This window comes from Paroedura picta, chromosome 1, assembly GCF_049243985.1.
Source record: "Paroedura picta isolate Pp20150507F chromosome 1, Ppicta_v3.0, whole genome shotgun sequence".
NCBI lineage: Eukaryota > Metazoa > Chordata > Lepidosauria > Squamata > Gekkonidae > Paroedura > Paroedura picta.
The window spans coordinates 66,186,301-66,213,217 of record NC_135369.1 but is presented as its reverse complement, the minus strand read 5'-3'; the positions used below and the strand labels follow the sequence as shown (position 1 = coordinate 66,213,217).

General features: G+C 45.8%; 1 protein-coding gene across 1 annotated transcript in view; it reads left to right on the top strand.

Annotated features, from left to right (window-relative positions):
- Nucleotides 1-26,917, top strand: part of PLB1 (phospholipase B1) — a 175,495-nt gene that overhangs the window by 53,015 nt on the left and 95,563 nt on the right. The window contains exons 26-30 of the mRNA XM_077341488.1: nt 492-573; nt 4,874-4,978; nt 11,296-11,391; nt 16,054-16,125; nt 18,297-18,420. Of these exons, the coding sequence (XP_077197603.1) occupies nt 492-573; nt 4,874-4,978; nt 11,296-11,391; nt 16,054-16,125; nt 18,297-18,420 (479 nt within the window). The remainder of the gene's footprint in view (nt 1-491; nt 574-4,873; nt 4,979-11,295; nt 11,392-16,053; nt 16,126-18,296; nt 18,421-26,917) is intronic.

Below are 26,917 nucleotides of genomic sequence, written 5' to 3'. Positions count from 1 at the left end.
AAAGTCTGTTTGTAGAGACCCTAGGAAAAAAGCAATGGCACATTCCATTTCAGGATTTTGGGGAAAGGGAATGGTGTCTCTGTCCATCATTCATAGTAACTGCAGGGAGGGTATATTTGAAGTGATCCTATAGTAAAAGGAAATGAAAGCTAAGTTCAGTACCACATTTTTAATTGTTGTGGGCTGGTCCTTTAGAGAAGAAAATCCTCCATTGAAGGTAATTGCGTTCATACATATGTCTTCCTGCTTCCTCCCTATTACAACATTTAGTTTGATAATCTTTGAGAAATCCTGCAATAGAATACTTACAGCTGCAGGAAGATCATCAGACACATTTACACCTGCATAACTTGCATAGAACATAGATTGGGTATGGGCACAGAATGTGTCTTTTTATGCCTCTCAGTGTTTCTTACGCATTAAGGATGTAGAGTTATCTGTTGCCCAGAGCAATGTCATTTATTTATCTATTTATTTATTATGCTGTCTAGCTCTCTGTGTTCTTGTGCTGTAAATCACAATGTTAATGCCCCTGAAATGGAGGTGCTGGAGATCCTTAACAAAAAGTATCAGGTGAGAAAAATTTAATTGAGAAATGGCTTTACCCCTTCCTTCCTTTTTTTTCTAGACCCAGTTTGTTTTACCAAGAATAATTCATTATTGCAAAGAACCACCTAACTATAGCTTTGTTGAATGATTTGAAACAGGACCCATAGGTCAGAAATAAAATATTAAACCTTGTCACACGAATATAGCAACAATTCAAGGGGTGCAAGCTGAACAGTCCTGACAAAACAGAGGTGCTACAGGTGTGTGTGTAAGAGGTCTTTCCTAGAAATGGGCTACCTCCTCTTTTAGATAGGGTTGCCCTCCCCTTTAAGGAGCATATTTCAGCTTGGGGATGCTCCTGGACCTAGGCCACTTGTTGAATGTTTTTATGTGAGGTTTTTATCTGTAACCCACCACGAGACGGTTTGCCGGAAGTGGCGGGATATAAATTGAATTAATAATAATAATAATAATAGTAGTAGTAGTAGTAGTAGTAGTAGTAGTAGTAGTAGTAGTAATACCACCTTAAAATTTCATAGGTCTACAGTGCTGCTGGTAGTAGAATCCAGTCATCTCTCAGGGGCTTTTTGCACGGCTTCAAAATCGCACAATGGTTGCTAATTGGAAACGCTATTGATTTGCCTTAACGCACGACGTCGTAGACAATCTGCAACACTCCTGAAACCGATCAGCAAAAAGCGCTTCGTTGTAGCGCTTTCAGGGGAATCCCAAAAAGTGGATTCACCCTCCGGAAAGCGCTATACTCTTGCAAACAATCTGTAACACTAGCGATAAAGACCTGTGCGTTACCATTGTTGCGGTTTCTTCAAAGTCCCTCCTCCTGAGCCTGTCCTCCAAACTTCCGGCGAAGCGATCGCCATTTTTTTTTCTCCGAGCGAGCGGGGATAAACGCACCAGCGAGCCTCTTTCTGTTTAGAGGCTTCCCTGGCTTCAGTCCTTTACCTTTAGTCACTAAGCACAAACCACATAAAAGCCCGTTTGCTGAAATAAAGTCCCTTTATTTTTTACACATTAATTCAGCCGAAAATCGGGCCCGTGAGAGGGGGGGGGGGGATTTTTTTTTTATCACTCGAGGCAGCGTGGCAACGATCATACGATCAAACGACAGCTCACATTAGGCAGCTGGATGGGTCTCTCCGTTGCAACGAATCTACCTAGATTCGTTGCTATGGGTCTGTTTTTTTTTTTTTAAACCTTTCTTAAAGGGAAAGGGGCTGTTTGGGAGCATGCTAACGGCTGCCCATTGGCTGCTTGACGGCCAGGGGCGGGACGAGCTTGGCAATAGCGCTTCCTTTCTAGCGATTTCTGCCGAGACCGGAAGCCTGTGGGAAACGCTAAAAAACGCAACTGATTCCACTACAAAGGCAGGTATGCATAACGACGAATTCCACTATTTTAAATGGTGATTTTTCATTCCGCAAACAATTTGCAACAAAGATCCCCGTGCGTAAAGGCCCTCAGTATCAGACTTGACTGAAAGTTAGATGAAATTGTGTTCTGTGAACCAGAAGGGTTGTTTCTTTTTCATTTTTGTTTTATTTTGCTGCCTGCTGGCATGTAACAATCAGGAGACAGACTGTGACTCGGAAACAGAACATCTGCTTAGCACTCCCCCAGGATCAATTGTTGTCAACTTCAGTAAAAAGAATCAAGTCGCAGGTGAAATGAGATACCTTTGCCTAAGACTATGGAAAGATACTGCCTGTCAGAGTAGAAAATACTGACCTTAACAGACCAAGGATCTGAGTAAAATCCACTCAAATGTTCATATGTATTCAGTGTTTTTTAAAAAAATGTAACTATATATATATATAAAATGAGGGAGGTAACTCTGACAGACGACCTTCAAAAAGTTATGCTAAATTAAGGTTTCTGAATTATTTATGCACTTTTATGCTATATTTTCAAAACACAGTTCTATCTGCCTTATTTTTAAAATAAGGAAAATAAAATACATTTCACAAAAACCATAAAGAAAGAAAGAAAATAAAATACATTTTCAGAAACAGGATAGGTAATTCTAATGTTTAAAACTAAAAAATGATCAAAATTATTATTTCTCTTTTCCTCATGCACGTTTGAAAAATAGCTTGTGGTGTTCAAAATTCCGTAGTGTACCCTCCTAAGGCAAAGGATAGAAGCTGGCTTCTCATTCACCATGAAAATGACTATCAGTATGGTTGAAATTTAAAAGTATCTGAGATATCTTCCATAAGCTTACTCCAGCTTTGTAGAATTGCCTCCTTTCCTGATGTATAAAGCCAGGGCTTCCACACATTTTTGGTTCGTAGTGGATACCTGTCTGGCTTGCTCAGCGGACAAGGAGAATGCTTGTGCCAGATTCTGGCGTATTCTAAGCTGCCAAACCTCTGCCTCTGCAGTATCTGCTGCCTGCTATCCCAGCAATCTAATCTCTCCTGCTTTAAAGTGTGTCACCTAGATTTTACTGTGAGCTCTGAAAATGCAGATTCATTGGTTGACTTTGCAAGGATTTGGTCCCATGTCAAATTTATGCAATATTGCAGAAATCCTTAAGTTCTTTCCAGCAGTGTTTAGTTATGTTTAGAGAAAGAAAGGCCCAAAGGAAAAATTAACATGCCTAGATCTGTTCAGTCAAATGCACTTTTATTTTCAGATGTCTTTGGCCAAACTGCCATCTTCAGACAGGGGCTCATGGTAATTGTAGTCCATAGATATCAGGAGAGCTACAGTTTGGCCACCCCTGACCTATAACATATGAACATTCAGAAGACCTAGAGTTGCCATAGTTACTACCATGATGAATGAGCCACTTCTTAAACTGTACACTAAACTTTGAATTGAGATACAACTTGTGTAAATGTTTTAAGGCTATGAGCTGAAGGTATCCATACACAAAAGAAGCTCCACAAGCTCCTATTCTAGCTTTGCCTCCTTAGGAAATGGGCCATAGCTTAATGGCAAAGAACATTATTTGGAAGAAGATACCTGGGGCTTTCCGCACTCCTCCAAAATTGCACAATGGTTACTAATTGAAAACGCTACAGTTTTGCCGTTATGCACAATGTCGTTGACAATCTGCAACACTCCTGAAACCGATCTGCAAAAAGCGGAGATCAACGCACCGGCGAGCCTCCGTTTAGCCAGTGAGGCTTCCCCGTCTGCAGTCCCTCTGTTTACAGTCACCAAGCACAAGCAACACAGAAGCCCGTTTGCTGATTTATTTTCCCTTTATTTTTCACACTGTTTTCGGCCAAAAATCGCGCCCGTGAGGGGGGGGGGATTTTTTTTTTCACTTGGGGGGAGCGTGGCAATGATGAAACGGCAGCTCAAACACCACCTGCTAGCTGGATGGACCTCTCCGTTGCAACGAATCAACGCATATTCGTTGCAACGGGTGTGTGTGTGTGTGTTTTAAAACCTTTCTTAAAGGGAAAGGGGCTGTTTGGGAGCATGCTAACGGCCGCCCATTGGCTGCTTGATGGCCAGGGGTGGGACGAGCTCGGCAATAGCGCTTCCTGGCTAGCGATTTTTGCCGAGACCGGAAGCCTGTGGGAAACGATAGAAACGCAACTGGATTCCACTACAAAGGCAGGTATGCATAACGACGAATTCCACTATTTTAAATGGCGATTTTTCATTCAGCAAACAATTTGCTACATGGATCCCGGTGCGGAAAGCCCCCCAGTTTCCACCCCTAGCATCTCCAATTAAGAGTATTTTATGAAACAATTCTAAAAAGGTTTCGCCCTGGCTTTGTGGAATTGATGCCATTCAGAATAGTCAGCTAGATGGACCAGCAGTCTTGACTTGCAATAAGGTGTGTACTTTTCAATCAGCCTTTTTTGGGGTCAGGTAATTCTCTGGATTTTCTTCAGGAAGTGTGCTCAAACATTTCAATGAGCCCCAGTCCTGAGACAAAGCAGAATTACCCTCAGAAGAGGCTGCCTATTGTGGCTCTGTGTTGGTAATTGCTTTGGGCTTTCATCCTTGTAATCAGGAGATAGATTAGATTAGTGACTAATATAGAAACTCAGAGGTAGGTAATTCTTAGTCTTGCATAATCCGAACATTTGAGGCAAAAGTAAAGGAACTCCAGATTTAATTAAGAAATAAAGTGTACATTGGCTGTCAGTCATATGTACAATACAGAGCTGACAACATGTTAATAGCACTAATATTCTGATCTAAAATGTCATTCAACTGAAAGAAGTAGGATGTTAGTTAATCATGTCTAACTTTAGTATCATTGCTTTCAATGGGATGTTATTTCCAGTCCCTAGTATGATAAAACAAATAGTGATGGTGGATCTTTCTTTGTTAGGATGCTACTCGTCACTTAATTGAGACTGGAAGATATGACACAAGAGAAGATTTCACAGTGGTTGTGCAACCATTTCTGGAAGGAACAACCATGCCAAAGACTGCGGTAAAGTACAAAATCACAGATTAACAAATGTTCCAAATTTCTGCTCTTTGATCCACTTTCTGTATAGTTATCTTAAGAGCTCTGATATGTGTCCATGTTCCCAAATGTATTCAACAGAGGTTAAGATAGATTCAAATGAGTAGCCGTATTGGTCTGAAGTAGCACAATAAAATCAGAGTCCAGTAGCATCTTTAATACCAACAAAGATTTAACTTGCAGGCGGGCAGTTGGGCTAGTGATGACGCTTACACAGTACTCATTTGGAAAAAAGGCCACAGCTTTATTAGTTAACAATAAACAATGTGCTGGCTACAAGGGGCAGGAGCCTAAACTTCCCCAGGGGTCATCCGACCCTTAAACCACTCTGATGGCGCCCTGGGCATCCTGTCCCAGCCCCGCGCTGGGCCCCAGAATCCCTTGCCATAGAGTTTACCTATCCTAAGGTAGCTGGAATGCCTCAGGAGGCGTAGACCTCCCTTGGCCCATTCCAGTCTACCTGAGCTTGAGGGCTTCGGACCTACCCATCCGGGTTGGCCGCCCTCAATGCTGATGCCTCTTCCTGAGGCTCCCCCTCTAGGGAGTACCATCACTCTCCCTTCTTTCCTCCTGTTTAGGCTCCTTTCCCTTGTCCCCCGCCACCTGAACAGGGCCATCCGGCCCTGTTCCCGCCAACACACGCCCCTGCAACCATTCTGTTAACACAAACTTAACATTCAGGAGCCACAAGTCCAACCCCGCTTTAGACAAGTGTACCCCATCCCCCCTGTACAATGCCTCGTCATGGGGTTTTATGTTTCCGTGACAAACTACTAGACCCCCCATCCGGAGAGTCAAAGAGCCAGCGGCAGCATTGATTTTTCGAACTGATCTGTTCACGCTGCGTAGCTCAACGGCCCCGCGCCAAAACCTTCGTTCCACGATGTCAGACCAAATAATTCGAGTCTGTGGAAGCCGCAACCCCAATGTTCTCAGATCTTCAAGGATAGACGACTTCAGCACCACCCGTTTTGTTTGTGGCAAGTCATTGCCCCCCAAATGCACCACCATCACATCAGGGCTACCGTTGCTCCGCACATCCTCCGAAACCGCCGCCAACAATGCTAGCCACTGCATTCCTCTCCGCCCGATCCAGGAGACGATGATGTGATCTCCCAAGCCCAGATCGGGCCCCCAACTGGAGCTGCTGGCATGGATTCCCGCCCAATACACGTAACTGTGTCCAAACACCCGAACGTGGAGCTTGTCCGAACCTGCTCCTAAAACAAGTCAACAATTAGTGTCCAATTCGGGACGGACATAAGTCCGAAAGACCCCAGATCGCCACCTCCCCAAGGCCATTATGCTCTGCGCCGGTGCTCCCTCCTTAAAGGCCTGGGTGGCCGCCCCGATTCGAAATGAGTGTGCCCCGTAGCTGGAAGCCTCGATACCCAACCTCCGTAGGCAAGCCCTCATTATGGCCACAAATTGGAAGCGTGACAAACACGTCCCATCCTTGTGGACAAACAGCACCCCTGGTACCCTAGGGCGTATAGCCAAGAAGGCTCGCATACTTCTGACGGGGCAAGGGCCTCCCGGTGCCTCTCTACGCAGCCATACGGCCATCCCCTTGCCCCTCTGGTCGGTCTTAGACCGTCGCACCCAAATGCGTAACAGGTCACCCTGCAAGTCTACATCACCCCTGTCTAGAGGAAAGCCCGAGCCCGTTGCCCTGGATGGGGCTAGCAGCTCCCCGCACCTAAAGGCCCCGTAAAACGCCAATGTGAAGGCTGCGGCCGCCAACCCTGCCTCATACCTGTCGTGGCATACCCCCCGTAACTGCCCCAACATTCTTTTGAGAAGGGGTCGGGAGATGGGCCGTCGTGTGTCCCCCTTCCCAGGGTCGGCCCTCCTCCAGCCCTCTATAGCTCTTTTTGCCAAAAATGACCCAGCCGGGTCCCAGGACCCCAACACTTTACTGACGAATGACAGCCCTGCCAAGTGGACTCTCATGGTCCCTGGTGTGATGCCCCGCTCCCGCAAATGAACCAAGTATTGAAGCACTACGGATTCCGACATTGGCCATGTGGAACGGTGCCCCGCTTGTTTCGCAAAAGCCGTGAAGCCCCGTGCCGCTCCTTCGTAAGCCCGGCGAGTGGATGCGGCCAGCGATCCCAGCACTCCCTGGAGGATTATTCGTCCCCAAGGGACCACAGCTCGACTGGAAACTCTTCCGGCTCCTTGTTCGCCCCGGGGACCGACTGCCAAAATCTTTCGGTCTGGGAACGAGATAGAGCATCCGCTATCCCATTGTCCACGCCTGGCACGTGCCGCGCCCGGAAGGAGACGTTGGCCGTGAGGCAGGTCAGGACGAATTGCCTGACCAGCTTCATGACCCGCTCAGACTTGGAAGTCTGCCGGTTCACCACCTGTACCACCGCTTGGTTATCGCACCAGAACTGTACGATGTGGTCCCGGAAAACCTCCCGCCATATCTTTACGGCCACCAATATCGGGAAAAATTCCAAAAAAGTGAGGTCCCTCCGGACCCGGTCCGACCAGCGCTCCGGCCACTTACCTGCACACCATTGGTTGTTGAAAAACACCCCAAACCCCGCGCTGCCGGCTGCATCTGAATGTACTTGCAACGCCTCCCTCTGCTGTAACGGGGTCTGCCAGATGGTGACCCCGTTGTGCTGTTGCAAAAAACCTAACCAAACCTTCAGGTCCTCTTTTACGGCCCTGGACAGCCTGATGTGGTGACCTGCGGCCCATGCGCCTGCAGTGGCTCTGCCCATCCTGGCGCAGAACGCCCTACCTGGCGCCACCACCTTACATGCAAAATTCAAAAGGCCTAGCGCAGATTGCAACTCCCTTAATGTGCATTTCTTTTTGTCCAAGAGCCCCTGCAACTGCCCCCTCAGATTGTCCAGCTTGTCTGCTGGCAGGCTGGACAATCCACGCTCGGTGTCTATTTGTATGCCCAAGTACGTGAGTCTGGTGGCGGGCCCCTCCGTCTTTTCTGCAGCCAGCGGGACTCCCAGCTCAGCCGCCATGGCCTGGAATGCCTCCAGCCGTTCCTTGCAATCTGAGGTGCCCCCTGGACCTGCAAAAAGAAAATCATCCAAGTAATGGGTCGCAGCAGTGAACCCAAGGTGCTCCCTGATGGCCCACTCCAAAAACGTGCTGAAGGACTCAAAGGCTGAGCACGCCACTGAGCAGCCCATTGGCATGGCCTTGTCTACATACCACATGCCCTGCCATTTCATGCCCAGAAGGCAAAAATCAGCTGGGCATACAGGTAACAGTCGAAATGCGGATTGTACATCGCATTTCGCCATTAGGGCCCCTGGGCCACACTCCCGGACCATGGCTATTGCCTGATCAATTGAAGCGTACTTTACAGAGCACAGTTCTGGCGCGATAAAATCATTAACTGAGGTGCCCGCAGGATAGGACAGGTGGTGAATGAGACGAAATTGCCCCTGCGCCTTCTTTGGCACAACCCCCAACGGAGATACCCGCAGATTGGGTATGGGAGGGGTCCGAAAGGGGCCTGCTATGCGACCGGCCTTGCACTCCTTTTCCAACTTCTCGCGGAGTACACCTGGCCTCGCGATGGCTGACTTCAAGTTCTTGCAATCAGTCGCCACCCTGTCACCTGTGTATGGAATGCGAAAACCTTCTTGAAAGCCCTGCAGCAAGTATGCCGCTGCCGCTCTATCCGGGTAGTTCATCAGCATACCTCCCAAAACACTTACCCGTACTGGGGTTGGGGCGATGCTAAGCAGCTCTACAGGGGTGGCCTCAGTCTGACTTTGCGTTGGCGGAAGGGGCTCCACTACCCGAACCTCCATCCTTCCTGCTGGTAGCTCGGGTCCCTCGAAAGGGCTGCTGCGAACCCCCCGACCTGTGGCATGACTGGCCCGCATGCCCACCCCCACAGACCTCACAAACATGAGTATACCTGCATTGCAGGCGCTTGCAAACTTTACGATTAAAGTCCCAGCAGGGTAAACCTGAGACCCTCCTAACTGGCAGAGGCCTCTTCTCCCTGTCCTTCTGGGACCGTATGTGAGGCCCCACCTTAACTAGCCACGACCCTTGGTGCTTTAGGTCCCAGCGTGCCTTTGGGTTGTGGGATGCCATCTCCCTAAACTCCCGCTCATAATCCAGAGCAGCGTCCTCCCCCCCGCACTCCCGGGCCTCAAGCACATGGGAGAGGAAGCGGGCCAGGTGCCACCCTCTCTCGGGATAGGCAGCCAGAATCAGCGCCATGTACTCCGTGAAACCACGAAGCCAGTTAGTAAAATTGTGTTCACACTGCTGGCCCTCCCTCTTCTTTTTATCCTTTTTCTTTCCAGTATCCCCCCCTTTTCCTGTTCGAACAAAAGAAAAAAGGTCCACAAAATACCCCTCCAGGGCCCTTTCCCTCAGTTTCCGTGGTAAGTGGATCCCAGGTGGGGCATCAGAATCCAGGTACCCTATCGGGGGCCCTCGCATCCCGCCAACCACCTGCCCGCTCTCTATCAGTCTTTTTGCCTCAGTCCTGCGGCTGTGCAGCCAAGGTGGCAGGCCTGGAGTAAATGTGCCCTCCAGCCAATAACTGCCCTCCCTGTGAGCTTCATCACTCTCACTTGCCGAAGTGGACTCACCAGACGAGTGAGTGCACCTCCCTCTGCAATGGCGCTTCCTAGCAGCCCCGCTGCGGCGTTTTCCAAGCCTGTCTGGAGCCGGGGCGTGGACCACCGGGTCCTCCTCCAGGCTGGAAGTCTCCTCCTCGGACCCCTCTGTTTCCGGGCTCTGACTGCCCTCGGTGCTTGGGCATCTGCCTGACCCTGCTACCTGGGACATCGCTCTGGCATAACCCTTCCAATATTCAGCTGAGCCTGCGCTCGGCCTGGGCCTGCCCCGTGGTGATTCACTGGGTCCTGATCCACCTGGTGAATTCCCCACCCTGGCCCCATCCACGGCCTGGCTGCTCCGGGTATCCCCCTCGGCAAGCCTCATCCTGGGCCTCCCCCGCCCAGAACTTGTCCCTGCTGAGCTGTTCCTGCGCCCCCCGGAACACGCTGCCTCCCCATCCCCCCGTTGCCGCTGAGGCCTGCTCGGTGGTGAAGCCGCCCGCGCACGCGGCGGCGTCTTGCCGCCCGCCCCGTGCGCCCCTGTGTTGGGCCCAACCCAGGGGAGCCCACCCCCAATGCTCAACACCTGGGCTCGCCTGCCCCGGGGCCTGTCCGGCTCTCCTGACGAGGAGCCCCCCCTCACTGGCCCCGCGCGATTGGGCGTGGCTGGCCCTACGGCCTGCGGGCCCGTCCTCCTCCCCCCGGGAACGACCCCTGCCCAGGCGGCCTGCGCGCGAACCGCGCTAGCTCGCCGCTCTACCCCCCGCCAGGACCCCCCGGGCTGCTCTGCCGTAGCCGCCTGGGTCCCACCTCGCGCCGTTCCCCGCATCTCTGCCGGGGCCGGCCTTTTTCTCTTCGGTGCCATCGCACCAACAAGCCTCCTCTCGAAGGGGGGGGGGGAGAAAGGGAAGGCAAAAGGCCCGCTCTCTTTCCCGCCGCGCCTCAGTCCCCAGCGGAGCCAAGCAGCTGCGTGTTGCTCGCTGGCCCGCCGGAGAGGAAAGAGGCCATTGGCGAGCACGTGGCGCTCTAAGAGCGCCCCGCCTCGCTCCTCCCCCCGCCTCCCTTCCTCCAACGCAGCACGTCCATGCCGCGCATGCCCGGCCTCGGCCAGAGCGCGAACGGAGGCGCGCCATCCCCTTCCGCCCCGCCCTGCCGCTTCATTAATGGCGGCCGCGGTAAGTCGCGGCCGCACTTTATTCAAGGCGTGAGCTCACGCCTTGAATAAATCTTTGTTAGTCTTAAAGGTGCTACGGGACTCTGATTTTAAAGGTTAAAATGTTAAGTATAACTTTTCTGATGTCTGCAAATCTTCACTTTATTCAATAACTATATAGTCTTGCTTTGGGTTCTAAATATCATTTCACAGCTTGCATCATTCTAAATTCAAGAATTAACAGTATATAAATATTATTTTCCTTGGGTTTGGCTAACAGTACAATTTTTTCTCAGTATCTCACTTCACCTCCAGGAGTTTTCCGAGGAGGTACATCCAACAGCATTGAAGTATCTCATTTCCTTATATCCAGTTTATGATATAAGGAAATGAGATGTAACAGGTGTAACATTATGAACTTGTGAAGGAGCTTTTCCATCTAGTCCATCTTATGGCATCTGTGTTTGGCCACAGTCATTGGAAGGCGGTGGGAGGGTGGCATATTTGAACATCTTTCGACTTGTATTGCCCATCATTGTAAAGCTCCTGTCTTGCATTCCTAGGAAGGAGTGCCAGATGCCTCATTCTTTGCCCCAGACTGCTTTCACTTTCAGCAAAAGACTCACTCTCAGGCGGCTCGTGCTCTGTGGAACAACATGGTAAGGGTTGATATGGATCTGTCCCTTGAATAGCTTTTTGTGTATAAATCAATAAAGTTTACATCAGCAGAACAGTCCAAGAATCAGAGGCACTGAACGCACTGCAGTGATGTTCTCCTTGCACAGTAGCATGGAATCAATTAGGTCAAGCTAGAGTAGGTGAGCTTCACAACCTGGGCAGCAAAGCTAAGAAAAGTCAAGTCTCACTGAAGCATTATAGAAAACAGAATAAGGTAATAATAGAGGGTAGAGAGAAACATTTGCAGTCGATTTAAGCTTTGGAAACAGAGGCAGGCAGGCTCTTTAATTTACAAGGAAAGTTGGAGAGCCTATATCCATTGGCAGCAAGGATGTGGCCTGGAACTGAGCCATTTAACCCCTCCTGTACTGCTATGCTAGGTTACTGTGTCTCAGTAGAATCATAGAACCATAGAATCATAGAATCATAGAGTTGGAAGGGGCCATACAGGCCATCTAGTCCAACCCCCTGCTCAACGCAGGATTAGCCCTAAGCATCCTAAAGCATCCAAGAAAAGTGTGTATCCAACCTTTGCTTGAAGACTTCCAGTGAGGGGGCGCTCACCACCTCCTTAGGCAGCCTATTCCACTGCTGAACGACTCTGACTGAGAAAAACTTTTTCCTGATATCTAGCCTATATCGTTGTACTTGAAGTTTAAACCCATTACTGCGTGTCCTTTCCTCTGCAGCCAGCAGAAACAGCATCCTGCCCTCCTCCAAGTGACAACCTTTCAAATACTTAAAGAGGGCTATCATGTCCCCTCTCAACCTCCTTTTCTCCAGGCTGAACATTCCCAAGTCCCTCAACCTATCTTCATAGGGCTTGGTCCCTTGGCCCCAGATCATCTTCGTCGCTCTCCTCTGTACCCTTTCAATTTTATCGATGTCCTTCTTGAAGTGAGGCCTCCAGAACTGCACAAAGTACTCCAGGTGTGGTCTGACCAGTACCGTATACAATGGGACTATGACATCTTGTGATTTTGATGTGATGCCTCTGTTGATACAGCCCAAAATGGCATTTGCCTTTTTTACCGCTGCATCACACTGCCTGCTCATGTTTAGTTTACAATCCACAAGTACCCCAAGGTCTCGTTCACACACAGTGCTACCTAGAAGCGTATCCCCCATCCAGTAGGCATGCTTTTCATTTTTCTGACCCAGATGCAGAACTTTACACTTATCTTTATTAAATTGCATCTTGTTCTCATTTGCCCATTTTTCCATTGTGTTCAGATCTCGTTGAACTCTGTCTCTATCTTCCGGAGTATTTGCCAGTCCTCCCAATTTGGTGTCCTCTGCAAACTTGATGAGTAGTCCCTCCACCCCCTCATCTAGATCATTAATAAATATGTTAAAAAGTACCGGGCCGAGCACCGAACCCTGAGGTACCCCGCTACTCACCTCTCTCCAGTCTGATGAAACACCATTGACAACAACTCTTTGAGTCCGGTTCTCTAACCAATTCCCTATCCACCTAACGATCTGAAAATCCAGATTGCAGTCCTTCAACTTATCCATCAGAACATCATGGGGAACCTTGTCAAAAGCTTTACTAAAATCCAAGTAAATGACATCAACCAAATTTCCCCGATCCAGCAAACCTGTTACTTGGTCAAAAAAGGAAACTAGGTTGGTCTGGCAGGACCTGTTGGAGACAAATCCATGCTGACTTCCTTGGATCACCAAATTGTCCTCCAGATGTTTGCAGATCGCTCCCTTTAATATCTGCTCCATTATCTTCCCCGCAATAGAGGTCAGACTCACTGGTCTGTAGTTTCCCGGGTCATCCTTCCTCCCTTTTTTGAAGATCGGAGTAAGTGTTTGCTTGGCATGTAGTAAGTGTTTGCTTGGCAGTAGTAAGTGTTTGCTTGGCATGCAGTATAACACACGTTCAGCTGTGCCAGCACCACAAGAGGTTGCTTGCTGAGCTTGCTCCAGGGCTATTTTAGCATCCCAGTCTGCCCTGCATCTGAACATACTATGACTGCAACATAAGGCTATTCCTAAATATAAATTATGGTTACTAGATATCTACCATGGGCGAGTGATGATTAGAGGCATTCATAATGGACACCTCAGTGTAACTTCTTCCTACACTACATATATGTTTTGTTTGGGAATAGTGCAGCCCAGTTTTACTAAGATGTTTTCTGCTTTATGTTACTGTACTGTAAAAGGATGTGTGAATGAGCAATCCATTTACCTGAATGTGGATTCTACCCTAGTGGACTAATTCATTCAGTAGTTTCAGATCTTGGAAACCAGGGCTGATTCTGCACTCACTTTTTCCCCCATTATTGATCCTGCTGAATTCAGATCAATCTGAATCCAGGTCTTTCGCCTTTGTTTTTCCCGAATTGAAACAGATGTTGTGTTCTACACTTAATTGTCTGGCTGATTTCTCCTTCCCACTTGATTGGGGAAGCTAACAGAGGGGAGGGGAGCAGTGGCCATGAAGCTCCAGCCGGCATTGAAGGAGCACAAGGATGGAGAGGGGGTTATTTGCGGGACCGCTTGGTTGCTTATGCCCCCCGCAGGGCACTCCGCTCTGCGGGTATGAATTTACTGGTTGTCCCGGGCCCACGGGATGTTCGCCTGGCCTCGACCCAGGCAGGGTCTTTTCAGTCCTGGCCCCAACCTGGTGGAATGAGCTCCCAGAAGAGCTAAGGGCCATGCAGGATCTACCAGCTTTCCGCAGGGCCTGTAAGATGGAGCTCTTCCGCCAGGCATATGGTTGAGGCCAGGGCAGCTCACCCACTAATCCATCAGAGGATCACCTCCAATATTGAGATCTCTAACATCGAGATCATAGTTAGATCTATTGTATTGGTGCCACCCTCTTCTGAACATTATTCTCTCCACCAGGCTGAACGAAGATCAGAATTGTGACCTCCGCCGCTATATGTTATATGTAACTTTTAATTGGGGTTTTTATGGGGATTTTATTGTGTTTTAACTATTTATGTTGTAAACCGCCCTGAGACCTATTGGGAGAAGGGCGGTCTAAATATTAAATAATAATAACAATAATAATAATACAAAATAATAATAATAATTTCCAGCCGTTTGTCTCTTCTACAGCCAAAGCAAGCTGGGGGGTGGGAATGGAACACAAGGCTGCTTGTTTATTTTTCTTTTCCTGAGCAAATGAGGGGGGGAGAATGAGGGGGGAAGACAATCCAAAAGGCAAATCTTGGCACATAGAAGTGTGGGCGCGGAGCACATTCTCTTTAGAAATGAGGACAAAACTAAGTCTTGTGAGGGAATGGAAATCAGGAACCAGGCAGCCCCAATCTGTCCTGGAGCCTGTGTTGTTTAACATATTTATAAACAATTTGGATGAAGGATTAGACTGGGTACTTATTAAATTTGCAGACAATACTAAACTGGGGGAGGGGTAACAAACACAACTGAAGACAGAATCAGGATACAGGATGATCTTGTTAGGCTCAAGAAGTGGGTTAAACTGAATAAAATGAAATTCAATAGGGACAAATGTAAAGTTCTGCATTTAGGTAGGAAAACCCATATATACCAATATAGAATGAGGGAAACTTGTCTTGGAAGTAGCATGTGCAGAAAGGATCTAGGAGTCTTAGTAGACCATACATTGAACATGAGTCAGCAGTTTGATTCGATGGCTAAAAAGGCAAATGGGATTTGGGGCTGTATCAGACAGAATATCGTGTCCAGATCATGGGAGGTGATGGTACCGCTTTACTCTGCTCTGGTTTGGCCTCACTTGGAATACTGTGTTCAGTTTTGAGCACCACAGTTGAAAAGGGATGTAGACAAACTGGAGCGTGTCCAGAGGAGGGCAGCAAAGCTGGTGAGGGAGACCAAGACGTATGAGGAAAGACTGTGGGGAACATGGTCTGTTTAGCCTGGAGAGGAGACGACTGAGAGGGGATCTGATAACCTTCTTCAAGTATTGATAAGGCTGCCATATTATAGAGGATGGAGCAGAGTTCTTCTCTCTTACCCCATATGGATGGACCAGAACCAATGGGATGAAATTAATTCAAAAGAAATTCTGTCTAAACATCTGGAAGAAGTTCCTGACAGAGCGGTTTCTCAGTGGAATAGGCCAGGGGTAGTCAATCTGTGGTCCTCGAGATGTCCATGGACTACAATTCCCATGAGCCCCTGCCAGTGCTTGCTGGCAGAGGCTCATGGGAACTGTAGTCCATGCACATCTGGAGGACCACAGGTTGACTACCCCTGGAAGAGGCTTCCTCAGAACTTGGTGGGTTCTCCATCTTTGGAAATTTTTAAACAGAGTCTGGATAGCCATCTGATGGAGAAGCTGATTCTGTGAAGGTTCAAGGGGGTGGCAGGTTAGAGTGGGATGAGCGATAGGGTTATGAGTGTCCTTCATAGTGCAGGGGGTTGGACTAGATGACCTAGGAAGTCCCTTCCAACTCTATTATTCTATGTTTCTATGCTCTTCTCTGTAATATACTTTTTACATTTTACATACTAAAGAAAATGTTTGATAAGATATGATGCTGATATGGACTGCCTTTTGAATTGAAATATTTAGTAAACAGTTATAGATTGGTTTCTCCACACCTCAAGGATGTGGAGCTTAAAATGGCTTATTCTTTCCTACTTTATCCTCCCATACTTTTTTTTGGGTACAGTTGGAACCCCTTGGGGAAAAAACAGATGCCCAACGACTTGAAGATGAGATAATTCTCAAATGTCCAAGTCCGGTAAGGTTGTCCTGACAATATATAATACACTGGTACCATTATTAGCTTGTATATGCATATCAGGATTTAACAGGTGTATATATTTTCCTTTCATCCTTTCTGTGCTGATTGCAAAAACAATCTGCTGTTGCTCTGGAGATTGCAGGAACTGCACAAAGTGGGAAGGAGAAGCCTCCCTACCCTTCACACAGCAAACAGAGAGCAAGTTGTGTTGCCAGTTGGGGGCATGACCCACCCTGGCTAGCTTTGGTGTGCAAAAGAGTTCTCTCCTATGGCCTAAGTCTCTACTACCTTTGAAGAGCTTCAGGCATCCTATTAGTCCTTGCAGGCTGACAGGCAAGGGAGATGGGTCAATAAAGGACTGACAGGTAGGAAAACTGTGTGCCTGACAACCATTTTCACCTCCTTCAAAACAAGCACTGAGTCATATGACAGCTATACTATCAATATGAAATAGAATGGTAACATGAAAGCGCAGAAGGGGCATCCTCTGCTTTTAGGAAGACACTAAACTGTATAGATTCAAATGAGTAGCAGTGTTTGTCTGAAGTAGCACAATAAAATCACAGTCCATTAACACCTTTAAGACCAACAAAGTGAGCTTTCAAGTGCTCATTCAAGGAGTGAGTTTTTGAGTGCAAGCACTCTTCCTCAGAGTGCTTGCACTCAAAAGCTCACGCCTTTAATAAATCATTGTTGGTCTTAAAGGTGCTACTGGACTCTGATCTTATTGTACTAAGCTGTACAGTGGCACATCATTGTCACATCTGAATTCCTGGTACGTAGGTAAAATACCTGTGGCGGTGGTTTCTGAACTCAACTTGAGATGGTGAGTCAGAAGAGAAATGATCACTAATCATACACCAAGGTGTGAAGGCCTGACCAATACTGCCTACCTAGGGATTTGGGAGGGGTGGGTCTTATGATATAGCCAGTTTGGTGCAGTGGTTAGGAATGCAGACATCTAATCTGGCATGCCAGGTTCAATTCTGCGCTCCCCTACATGCAGCCAGCTGGGTGACCTTGGGCTCGCCATGGCGCTGATAAAACTGTTCTGAACGGGCAGTGATATCAGGGCTCTCTCAGCCTCACCCACCTCACAGGGTGTCTGTTGTGGGGAGAGGAATGGGAAGGTGACTGTAAGCCGCTTTGGGCCTCCTTCGGGTAGGGAAAAGCGGCATATAAGAACCAACTCTTCTTCTTCTTATATACTGGTTCCTGTGATTGCTGTCTTCTGGGAGAATGGGATGGTCAGCCTAGAGAGAGGATTCTGGCTCAACTGTAGCCGGCATGCATGTGTATTTATTTATTTATCTTTTCTCCCCAATTGGGACTCAAAGCAGCCTAGAACATCATTCTCCTCCATTTTTTCACAACCACCTTATGAGGTTGACCAGGCCAGGAGTTTGTGACTGGGTCAAGGACACCAAGCAGTCTTCCGTAGTAGTAGTGGGGATTCAAACTCAGGTCATCTAGGGTCCTAGAACACCACTCTATAGTCTGTTTATGCCTAGTTTGAGAGATTCCTGGGAATTTGGATGGTGGTGCCCAGGGAGGCTGGAGCTGAAGGGAGTTTAATGGGTTTGTAATGACATAGAGATAACCTTAGAAAGCTGCCATTTCATCCAGGGAAATGGATCCTTGTAGTCTGGATGTCAGATGTAATTCTGGTAAAGTATCAAAACCCACCTGGAGGCTGGTAACACCAGCTATTCCAGGACCATGACTATAAGCTGCACTGAATTATAGATCAGTAGATACAAATATTTATTTATTTATTTATTTATTTATTTATTTATTTATTTATTTATTTATTTATTTATTTATTTTTGTACTTGTATTCCACCCTTCCCTGGCAGCTTAGGGTAGCTCACATCAAATTTGAAAACAATGTTAAAATACAGATACATTAAACATACCACCTAAATTTTAGCCAGGGAAAACAGCATTTTCTTGATGTTATTTCCAGGCTGCATCCATGGGCCTGGTAGAAGAGCTGTGTCTTGCAGGCTCTATGTTTAAGCTCCCCCAGAGCCCTGATCTCATTAGGCAAAGCATTCCACCAGGCCCTGGTCCAGGCCAGTTTTCCCATTTGCTACTTGTATGGCAGACTTGCCTATAGGGGGTTTCTTGAGACATTCTCTTTTGACTCTGCTATCTTTATGTCATAGGACCAGCCTTACTTAAGGACACAAAAAAACAGTGGTTATTCCTACCCTACTCAGCCCCTCGAGGTTTATGGAAGCCAGATGCTGTGTAAGAACAGAGCTCCATCTGTCATCTCCCCAGTTTCAGGTAATCAAACTACTTGATGCCAAAGTCAGCAAAGAACTGTAATTCAGGGCCAGTTCCAATTCTCTTTTTCTTTTAAAGAAATTTTTTAAAAAATCAGTAATAAATAAAAATGATGTGCACAGCCTCCAATTCATGTAATAGCAAGGAAAACCCTCCTCTTTATGCTACATTTTGAATAATGAGACTATATATATATATGTTTTCTTGTACAGAAGTTACTTCTGCTTAGGAAAACATTAATTGGCTTTCAATATAGTAGATTAAAGTGAAATGAAACCTTAAGGTAAATGTATTGCAGAACAGCTTCTGGTATTTTCTCAACATTTTAGGATAGCAGCTGTTTGGTAATGTGTTTTGCTTAAATATGGTATATGATGATGTAATGTTGCTCATCTAAATTAATAGGTACGACGTGAAACCAGCGTTTCAGGCAGCTTGTGGACTGAGTAGTAAATAGCTGTGATCTCAAAGTCTCAAATGAATTACTATGTTTGGCTGTGCTTTAGAACAATATTAGTAAACATAGTTTGCTAGTAGTCTTCAAATAGTTGGAATCTACAGTGTCACATATACCAAAGAAGAAGTTCCTGCAAGGGGCAGCAAATGGAAAAGCTAGTGGGAAATGGGTGCTATCATTCCTTTTATTCCTTTTTCTCTGCTAAATGTCATTTCCTTGTGTGTCTCCAGAATGCAATTCTCAGGCTTGCTTCTTTTAACATTTTTTCTCTCTCTCTCTCTCCCTGGTCAATCATGCAGCTAGAATGCTTAATTCTCACTCTGTCCAGTAGTGTAACTTTTCTAAATAAACACTTTGTTTGGTTTCAATTGGCTATGCCTCGCAGTGTGGTTCTTTATGAACAAAACTCACTCTGCTATCAGGTACATGTTTCTACATGCTTCTGGAAGGCCTTGTCACCTCCCAAATCCTTCAAATCTTAGTGTGTAAATAGAAAATGGAATTATTATGGACCAGAATTCTGTCCAAGGTGCAACTCTAATCTCTGACTGATATAAGGTCAACTTTGTATCCCAAATTTTGACTTTGAAAAAGGACTGTCAACTCTGTGTTGGGAAATTTCTGAAGATTTGGGTGTGGAGCCTGGAGAGGGTGGGGAAGAGACCTCAGCAGGGTATAATGCTGTTGAGTCCACCTTTCAAAGTGACCTTTTCCTCCAGGGGAACTGGCCTCTGTCATTTGGATATCTACTGTAATGTTGGGAGATCTCCAGGCCCCATGTCATGGCTGGCACAACTCCTACACTTATATGTAACTACAGCCCATTTTTAGGCTCTCCTAGAAATCAAATGTGAATGCTGTTAGTCCCTTAATCATTTTAGTGTACGTTTCATGCCCTCTGTATCAAGAAAGAAACTTTAAAATGTCTCCTTTCCCAATTTTTCTAATGATTAAAGTCTTTCTCTCTTGAACTTTCTTGTTACCCCAGATACACCTTAATCACTTTGAGGTACACTTTAAGACTTCCGCTTTGAAGAAGAAATGTACAACTATCCCTTTTTTAATTGGGTTGTCTTAGTCTGTACAAAAATTTAACTTATGGGGACATAAAAGATACACTTTGAAGAAGTGTATACATGTCCTATTTTCATATTTTTATGGGCACTGCACATACTTAGAGTGGAAGATTTTAAATGAACAAGAACCACAGTTATTACAGTGACTTCAGGGTGCACAAGAGAACTGATGCATGGGAAAAGATAATTGTGTAACATGAGTTTTCTGAGAACAGTATCAATGGTGAGGATAAAAACTTCTTTACCGCTTTTGCTACTCTGCCAATAAGAAGCCATAAAAACAAAAGAAGAGTCCATCTAGTTGAGCAGGCTGTTTCACAGAGAGGCCAATGCCTGCCCCTGATTTTGCTTCCTGGCACTGATATTCAGAGGTTTTCTGCCTCAAAATCTGAAGGCTTCCTTTAGTGACCATGGCTAGTAGGCATTGATGGACCTCATCTCCATAAAAATGTCTAAGCCTCTCTTAAAGCCATCCTTACATGTGGCCACCATTATGCCCATGAGCAATGAATTCTACGATTCAGTAAAGAAGGTTTCTGTTTCTCTGTCCTGAACTATTGCACTTCCATTTCTTTGGGTCTTTCCAGTTCTAGTATTATGGAAGATGGTTCTCTTTGTCCACCCCATGCATAATGTATAAGCCTCTGTCACCTCCCCTCTTACTCATCTGTTTTTTCTCAGCTGAAAACTCCCAGGCCCTTCAGCCTCGGGCTTGACAAATCCGAGATCACCATGATGCCTAAAAATGTAATTGTGGCACCTAATATTTTCAGCAGTCTCTTGGCAACTCTCACTGGAAATACAAGCCTTATATTTATCATGTTTTGTTATAGAACAGCAATAAATATGCACAAATGTCTTGTCATTGCTTGCTTATATGTAATCTGAATCTTATGCAGTACTGACAAAGGAATTCATTTCTTAACTAGTTGTTCTCTATACTATGATGTTCAATAAAACAGCGTTTTAAAGCAATAATGGAATTATGAGAAATTGGGGAGAAGTTAGGTCAGGATTAGAGGATAACTTTTTTGTAATGATAGCAACCAGGATTATACCTATATCATCAGTATACTAGTAGCAACATATGGCCCCTATCTGCAGCTCAGAAAGCGGGAGGGGGGAGGGATGAAATTCCCCCTGTTAGTCTCATGGCCCCTACTTGTCAATATATCTGATTCTCTATATGGCACATAGCTGAATACTTAAATCCAGAGGGTGGCCCTGTGGACAGACAAGACAGATCTCTCTATAAACCTGAGAAAATCCCTAGGTTTGCAGAAAAACCTGAAATTTAAAACAACAGCAATTTAGGGGAGGGATGTTAGCCTCACAAATAATAAAGAAGCACCTGCAGTTTTAAGACATGAAGATCCTCACTGATTGTTGCTAGACAAGTACAGGAGTACTGCCAGCCTTCAAGTCTTGGTTTATTTGAGGAAAAAGTAGGCACAGGGAGACAGGGCTCTTTCCAGAGCTATTTTTGCTTCTAACAAAGGACTGGGGCCACTGTCAGGCCACTGTCTACTTCTCTAAGAAAAGTGTGCCACTAGATTACATATATTTCAGGGAGACTGCAACAGAACATGCAACCAACAATGATTCAAACATTAGTCATGTTGGTCTGAAGCGATATAACAAAGTTTAAGTCATGCGGCCCCTATAATTGTTGATGAATGCAGAGAGATGTTGCCTACAAGATGGTAAAAGATAGAGGGTGAGTAAGGTAAACCTGAGAGGAGCAGGAAAGGTTAAAAAAAGGGAAAGCAGGTCAGAAAGGAGAGGATTAGGATAAGTGGGGGACTAAGTGAGTGGGTAGGGAGTCTCGAATTTGGCTTGGTTCATGCCGCCCCCCCCCCCAACCCAAGATTCAAAGGAAGTGCCTCCTGTCAATATTTTCTGGACTTTTGCCAACTTTGGGATTGAGGTTCAGGCCATTTAATCCTAGCAACTGAGCTAGGTGGTTCACCCATTGGTGGCTGTGAGCCATTCATACCATCTGTTTTGCTTTCACCTTCTAAACAGGGAAGCAAAACAGACCACTGAAATGGCTGCCAGCAATTTCACCAGTTGGTTTCCCTTCCCCCATTTCAAAGTGAGAACAAAATTCATAACTGAAATGACTGCCAGCCTTTAACCCTAGCGGATTGATGGGCCCCTAAGCCCTCAGGGAAGGGCAGCATATAAATATAAATAAATAAAGCTGTTAGGCTGAAATGGCTGCCATCCATTACAGTGGTCTTTTAGAGCCCCCTCCTCATGATGTCACCAACATCCCAAGACTGTCCAGCAGATGGGTTAAGATTCAGCCATTTTTAAATCCAGGAAAGTGGATTTACCACCCTCTATCTCGTGTCCCAGCAGTGAGCAAGCAGCAAGCAACCATCAATAAGATCATATGGAGGGGGGAACACACTATGGTCTCTTAAGCATTGTCCTACCCTCACACCCACCCTCACCTCTCCATTTTCTGCTCGCTGCTTCCAAGCTTCCATGGCGAGGGAGGCAGATTCCCACCCCTACAGTAGTTCAACTGCCATCTGTACGGTTCTCTCCAGTGGTCCTAATAAACCTCTGCCGTCATGGCTGCCTCACCAGCCAAGTCACCAAATCCCTGTCCCTTCTTCTCCTCTCCCCCCGCCCCCGGCTGGTCTGCCCACCTGCTGTTCCTCCCTTCCCTTCCCCCACTCGCCTTGGTCTGAGCTGCCTCCTCCTTACGGGAAAGCTTCTTCTGCTGGATGTAAAGCAGCACATTCCCCATCAGGGCAAGCAGGGGTGTGCATGTGTATGCAGGGGAGACAGTTTGGGGAAGGATTAGGGCCAATAAACTGAATTGTGATTCTGACAAGACAGAAATGCTTCTGGTGACTGGAAGAACTGTCCTGGGATTTGAGATGTCTCCTCTTGATGGAATTGCACTATAAGAGCAGGTTCACAGCCAGAGGGTTCTTCTGGACTGGGACAGATGGCAGTGGAGTGATATGTTCTTAGGACCTATTCTAGTCAACATCCTGGCTGAAGCAGTTTGTACCAACTGCAGTTTCTGAATACTCTTCAGGGGAAGCCTCACATACAGCAGTTTGAAGTAATCTAATTTAGAAGAGAGCATGTCCAAGTTTTAGCTGTCCACCTCTTCCATGGCCTTCCCTGTTTGGCCCAACTTTTGGAATATGTGTAGGGGGCAGGAAGTTGGCATCCTACCTCTCCATGGCCTGCCCGTCCTGGCCATGGGATTGGAAGGGAAGATGGAGACAGTGGTGACCTCTGTTGACACTGTTGTATGGGGGGGAAGGAGGGCCAGTGCCCTTCCAAAGCAGCTGTTTTTTCCCCAGGAGAACTGATGCCTTCCCTTCCCTTCCCTTCCCTTCCCTTCTGTCTCTTTCATCCTCTCTCTTTCATCTTCTCTTTCATCCTTCCTTTCTCTCTTCCTTGCTTTTTCTTTCTTTCATCCTCCCCTCTTTTTTCATTCTTTCTTCCAGTTCTCCCATTCTCCTTCCTTTCTTCTTTTATCCCTCATTCCCTTCCCTCCCCCTTTCTCACTGTCTTTTCTCTTTCATCTTTTCCTTCATCCTTACATTCTCCTACCTCTCTCCATTTCTCCTTTCACTCTCCCTCTCTCTTTCTTACTTTTTCATCCTCTCTTTCTGTTTCTCCCTTCATTTCTCCCTCCCCTTTCTTTGTGTCTTTCTTCCTTTCTCCCTTTCTCTCCGTCTCTCCCTTTCTTTCCTTCCTTCCTTCCTCTCTCTCTTTCTTTCTCTCTCTCTTTTTCCTCCCTCCCTTCCATAGTCCTCTTTCTTTTCCTTCCTTGGAGATCAATTGTTATTCCTAAAGGTCTTCAGGGCTCCACCTGGATGTTGGCAACCCAGCTGGCTGCATATGTAGGAGGATTCAGGAATCAAACCCAGCTCTTGAGATTAGAGTCTGTTACTCTTTAACTGCTTCACCACACTGGATTTCAAGATTGAGCAGGAAGTGGCCGGGGGGGGGGGGTGCAGAACCGAGGAAGTTCACAGTGCAGGTGTATGTATGTACTAGCACCTATTGTATTCCTGGATGCCTCTAATAATTTACCTCTAATAATTAAATAAAATTGTTCACTAACTTGATACCCTGTTCGGGTAGAAAGGAATGAATTTTTAAAGGAATGAATATTTTCAAAGGAATGAATATTTTAAAGGAATGAATAATAAACGTGTGTGTAAAGTTCCATCAAGTCACCACCTGCTTACTCTAATCTGGAGAGCTGGGTTTGAAATCCTATTCCTCTACATGCAGCAAGCTGGGTGACCTTGGGCAAGGCACAATTCTCTCAGCACTCTCTCTGCCCCACCTACCTCAAAAGGTATCTATCGTGGGGATAACAGTAGGTGATCATAAGCCATTCTTAGACTCCCTTGGACAGTAAAAAGCAAAGTACAAAACCCCCAGTTCTTCTACTACTTATGGTGACCCCAACAAGGGGTTCTCAGGGCAAGTGAAAAGCAAAGGTGGTTTGCCATTGCCTCCCTTTGCAGAGCCTTTCTTGTGGTGTCCCTTCCAAATATCAACCTTGCTTAGCTTCCCAGATGCATCTTCCCTCCTAAATAATAAATATAGGAGCAATAAATAGGAAATATGGTTTTTAGAATATGAATCCCCAAAAACTGAGAAACGAGTGGTTCCTAAATTTTGGGCCAGGTTCCTACAGCAAGGGAAAATCTGTCAAAGTCTGCTTTCGTTTTTTATTACAGGATAATAATGCTTGAAATTGCAGACTATTTCTGGATGGAGAAAAAAAATCTACTTCAAATATCTGTCAACATTCTTAGTTTATCAATGAGTAAGGATTACATGTTCTTCTTTGCATTTGTCTTAGATTAGGTTCCAGAAAGAACGCCACTGTCCATCTGTTTAAATTCTGATCACATTCCCACAGCATTGATCAATTTCTTTCCTTTCCTTTCCTTTCTCTTTGTTGTCTTGATAAAATCTAACCCACTCCCAGTAATTTCACTTCCCTGATCGCAATTCTGTACACAGTGCACAAAGCATTGTAAACTGACATCTTAAGGGCAGGCAGATACATTTTGGGAAATCCCACCCCCCTAAAATGACAGTTGGGACCTCATAAACGGGGTTCGATGCTCCAGCACCATTGGACCTACCTAAGGGCCTCAGTATAAATGAATGGATCCAATGTGCAGAATTGGCTCCCAGCCTGCTGCTAGAAAAAGCCCAGAGTGCCTCAAGATGTTTATACTGTTCTTTGTGGAGGAGGAGTAAGGAAGCAGGCTGACTGCTCAACAGAGGTGGCTGCTGCTGACTGGAAAGCAGTTGGCCATCATATCTTTTAAACTGAACTTTTTGTCTGAAAGCCAAATCAAACATTTGATGCAGAAGATCCATTAGTGAAATTTCAGGCAAGTTTTTGGACCTAAAGAAGAAGCTATGAAACCACCCTCATCTAGACTGGGGCTACAGTCCCAGTAGAAGTGGGCTTATTCTTCCTCCTGTGTTATTCTTATAATAGTAAATGTCCCACCCCCATTGTTTTAATCCTAATGATTTAAAATACAGAGGAAAATGTGGGTTCTGCTTCCCCATCTCCAACCATTCTTGGCCTCAGCAGGGGGACACTACACACGATGCTAGTTTTCCATGAACAGTTTGGTACTCTGAGTTCTGCCTCTTTAAGATTGAAGAGGAATTAGGGCCATGACAGGCTGCTATAACACTGAATGTCTCTCACTCCTCCCCACAGCTGAGAATTGTAGCCCCTGCACTGGTTTTCAAGATCTAATCAGCTTCGTTCTACAGTATTGCATCCCACACTCTACAAATGCAACAGTAGTTGCCACCAGCTCAGTTTTCATCATATGTATAATCATATCACCTCTCTACAGCGATAGAAACATTGCAAAACTAAAAAGGGAACCAAAACCCAACCTAACCAGAAAAGTTAGGAAGCTAAAGGTTGAGTTGCAAAAATATTTTTTTTAAAAAATGACAAATATTGAAAAAAGTGCGCTAGTATAAAAATGTTTAAATGTTAAATAATTTTAAACAACTAGAAATCAAATAGTCATCACAAATTAAAAACATCACAATTCTAACCACACATGGAATAGGCCAACATGTAATGGATCAAACGTGTTTCAACCCAGAGGGGACTTCCTCAGTGGTCAAATTGTTGTGAGAAATGCATAAAATCCAAAGGCTTGCTGGGTGGCAAAGAAAAATCTGTTTGGTGTTGCTCCAACTAGTCTTTCTAATATAAAATATCTTTTTAAATATTAAATATATACATTATATTAAAATATCTCAATCACCAGTGCATTCCTACGTGTCAGAAAAAGCTTGTTCTTGTGATTGAGAGCTGGGCAAAAGCAGAGCGTGGTGGACTCTGGAAGTACATATTTTAAACGGTGGGCTCCAAATCAGATATTTTTATGTAATAAAGACTAATTGGAGCAGCACCGAACAGATTTTTCTTTGCCACCCAACAAGCCTTGGATTTTATGCATGAGTGCATTTCTCATAAGAATTTGACCACTGAGGAAGTCTCCTTGAGGTTGAAACATGCTTGGTCTATTCCATTGGTAGTTAGAATTGTGATGTTTTTAATTTATGATGACAATTTGATTTATAAATGTTTTTTTTAATTTTTGAACTAGTGCACTTTATGTAATACATATTTGCCATTTTTAAAAATTATTTTTGCAGCTCAGCCTTTGGGTTCCTAACTGCAGAAACATTGCTACATAGACATGGTCTAAACACAGATGCCAGGACAGCAGCCCAACTCAGAGCATCTGCTATGAATGCAGGAGGTCTCAGGTTCAGCCCCCAGGAATTCCAGTTAAAAAGAGATCCAAGTAGTAGATGATGTGACAGACATCTGTTTGAGACCCTCAAAAATCTCTGTGAGTCTGAGAAGACAATAACGACCTTGATGTACCAGTGGTTTGATTCATTATAAGGCATG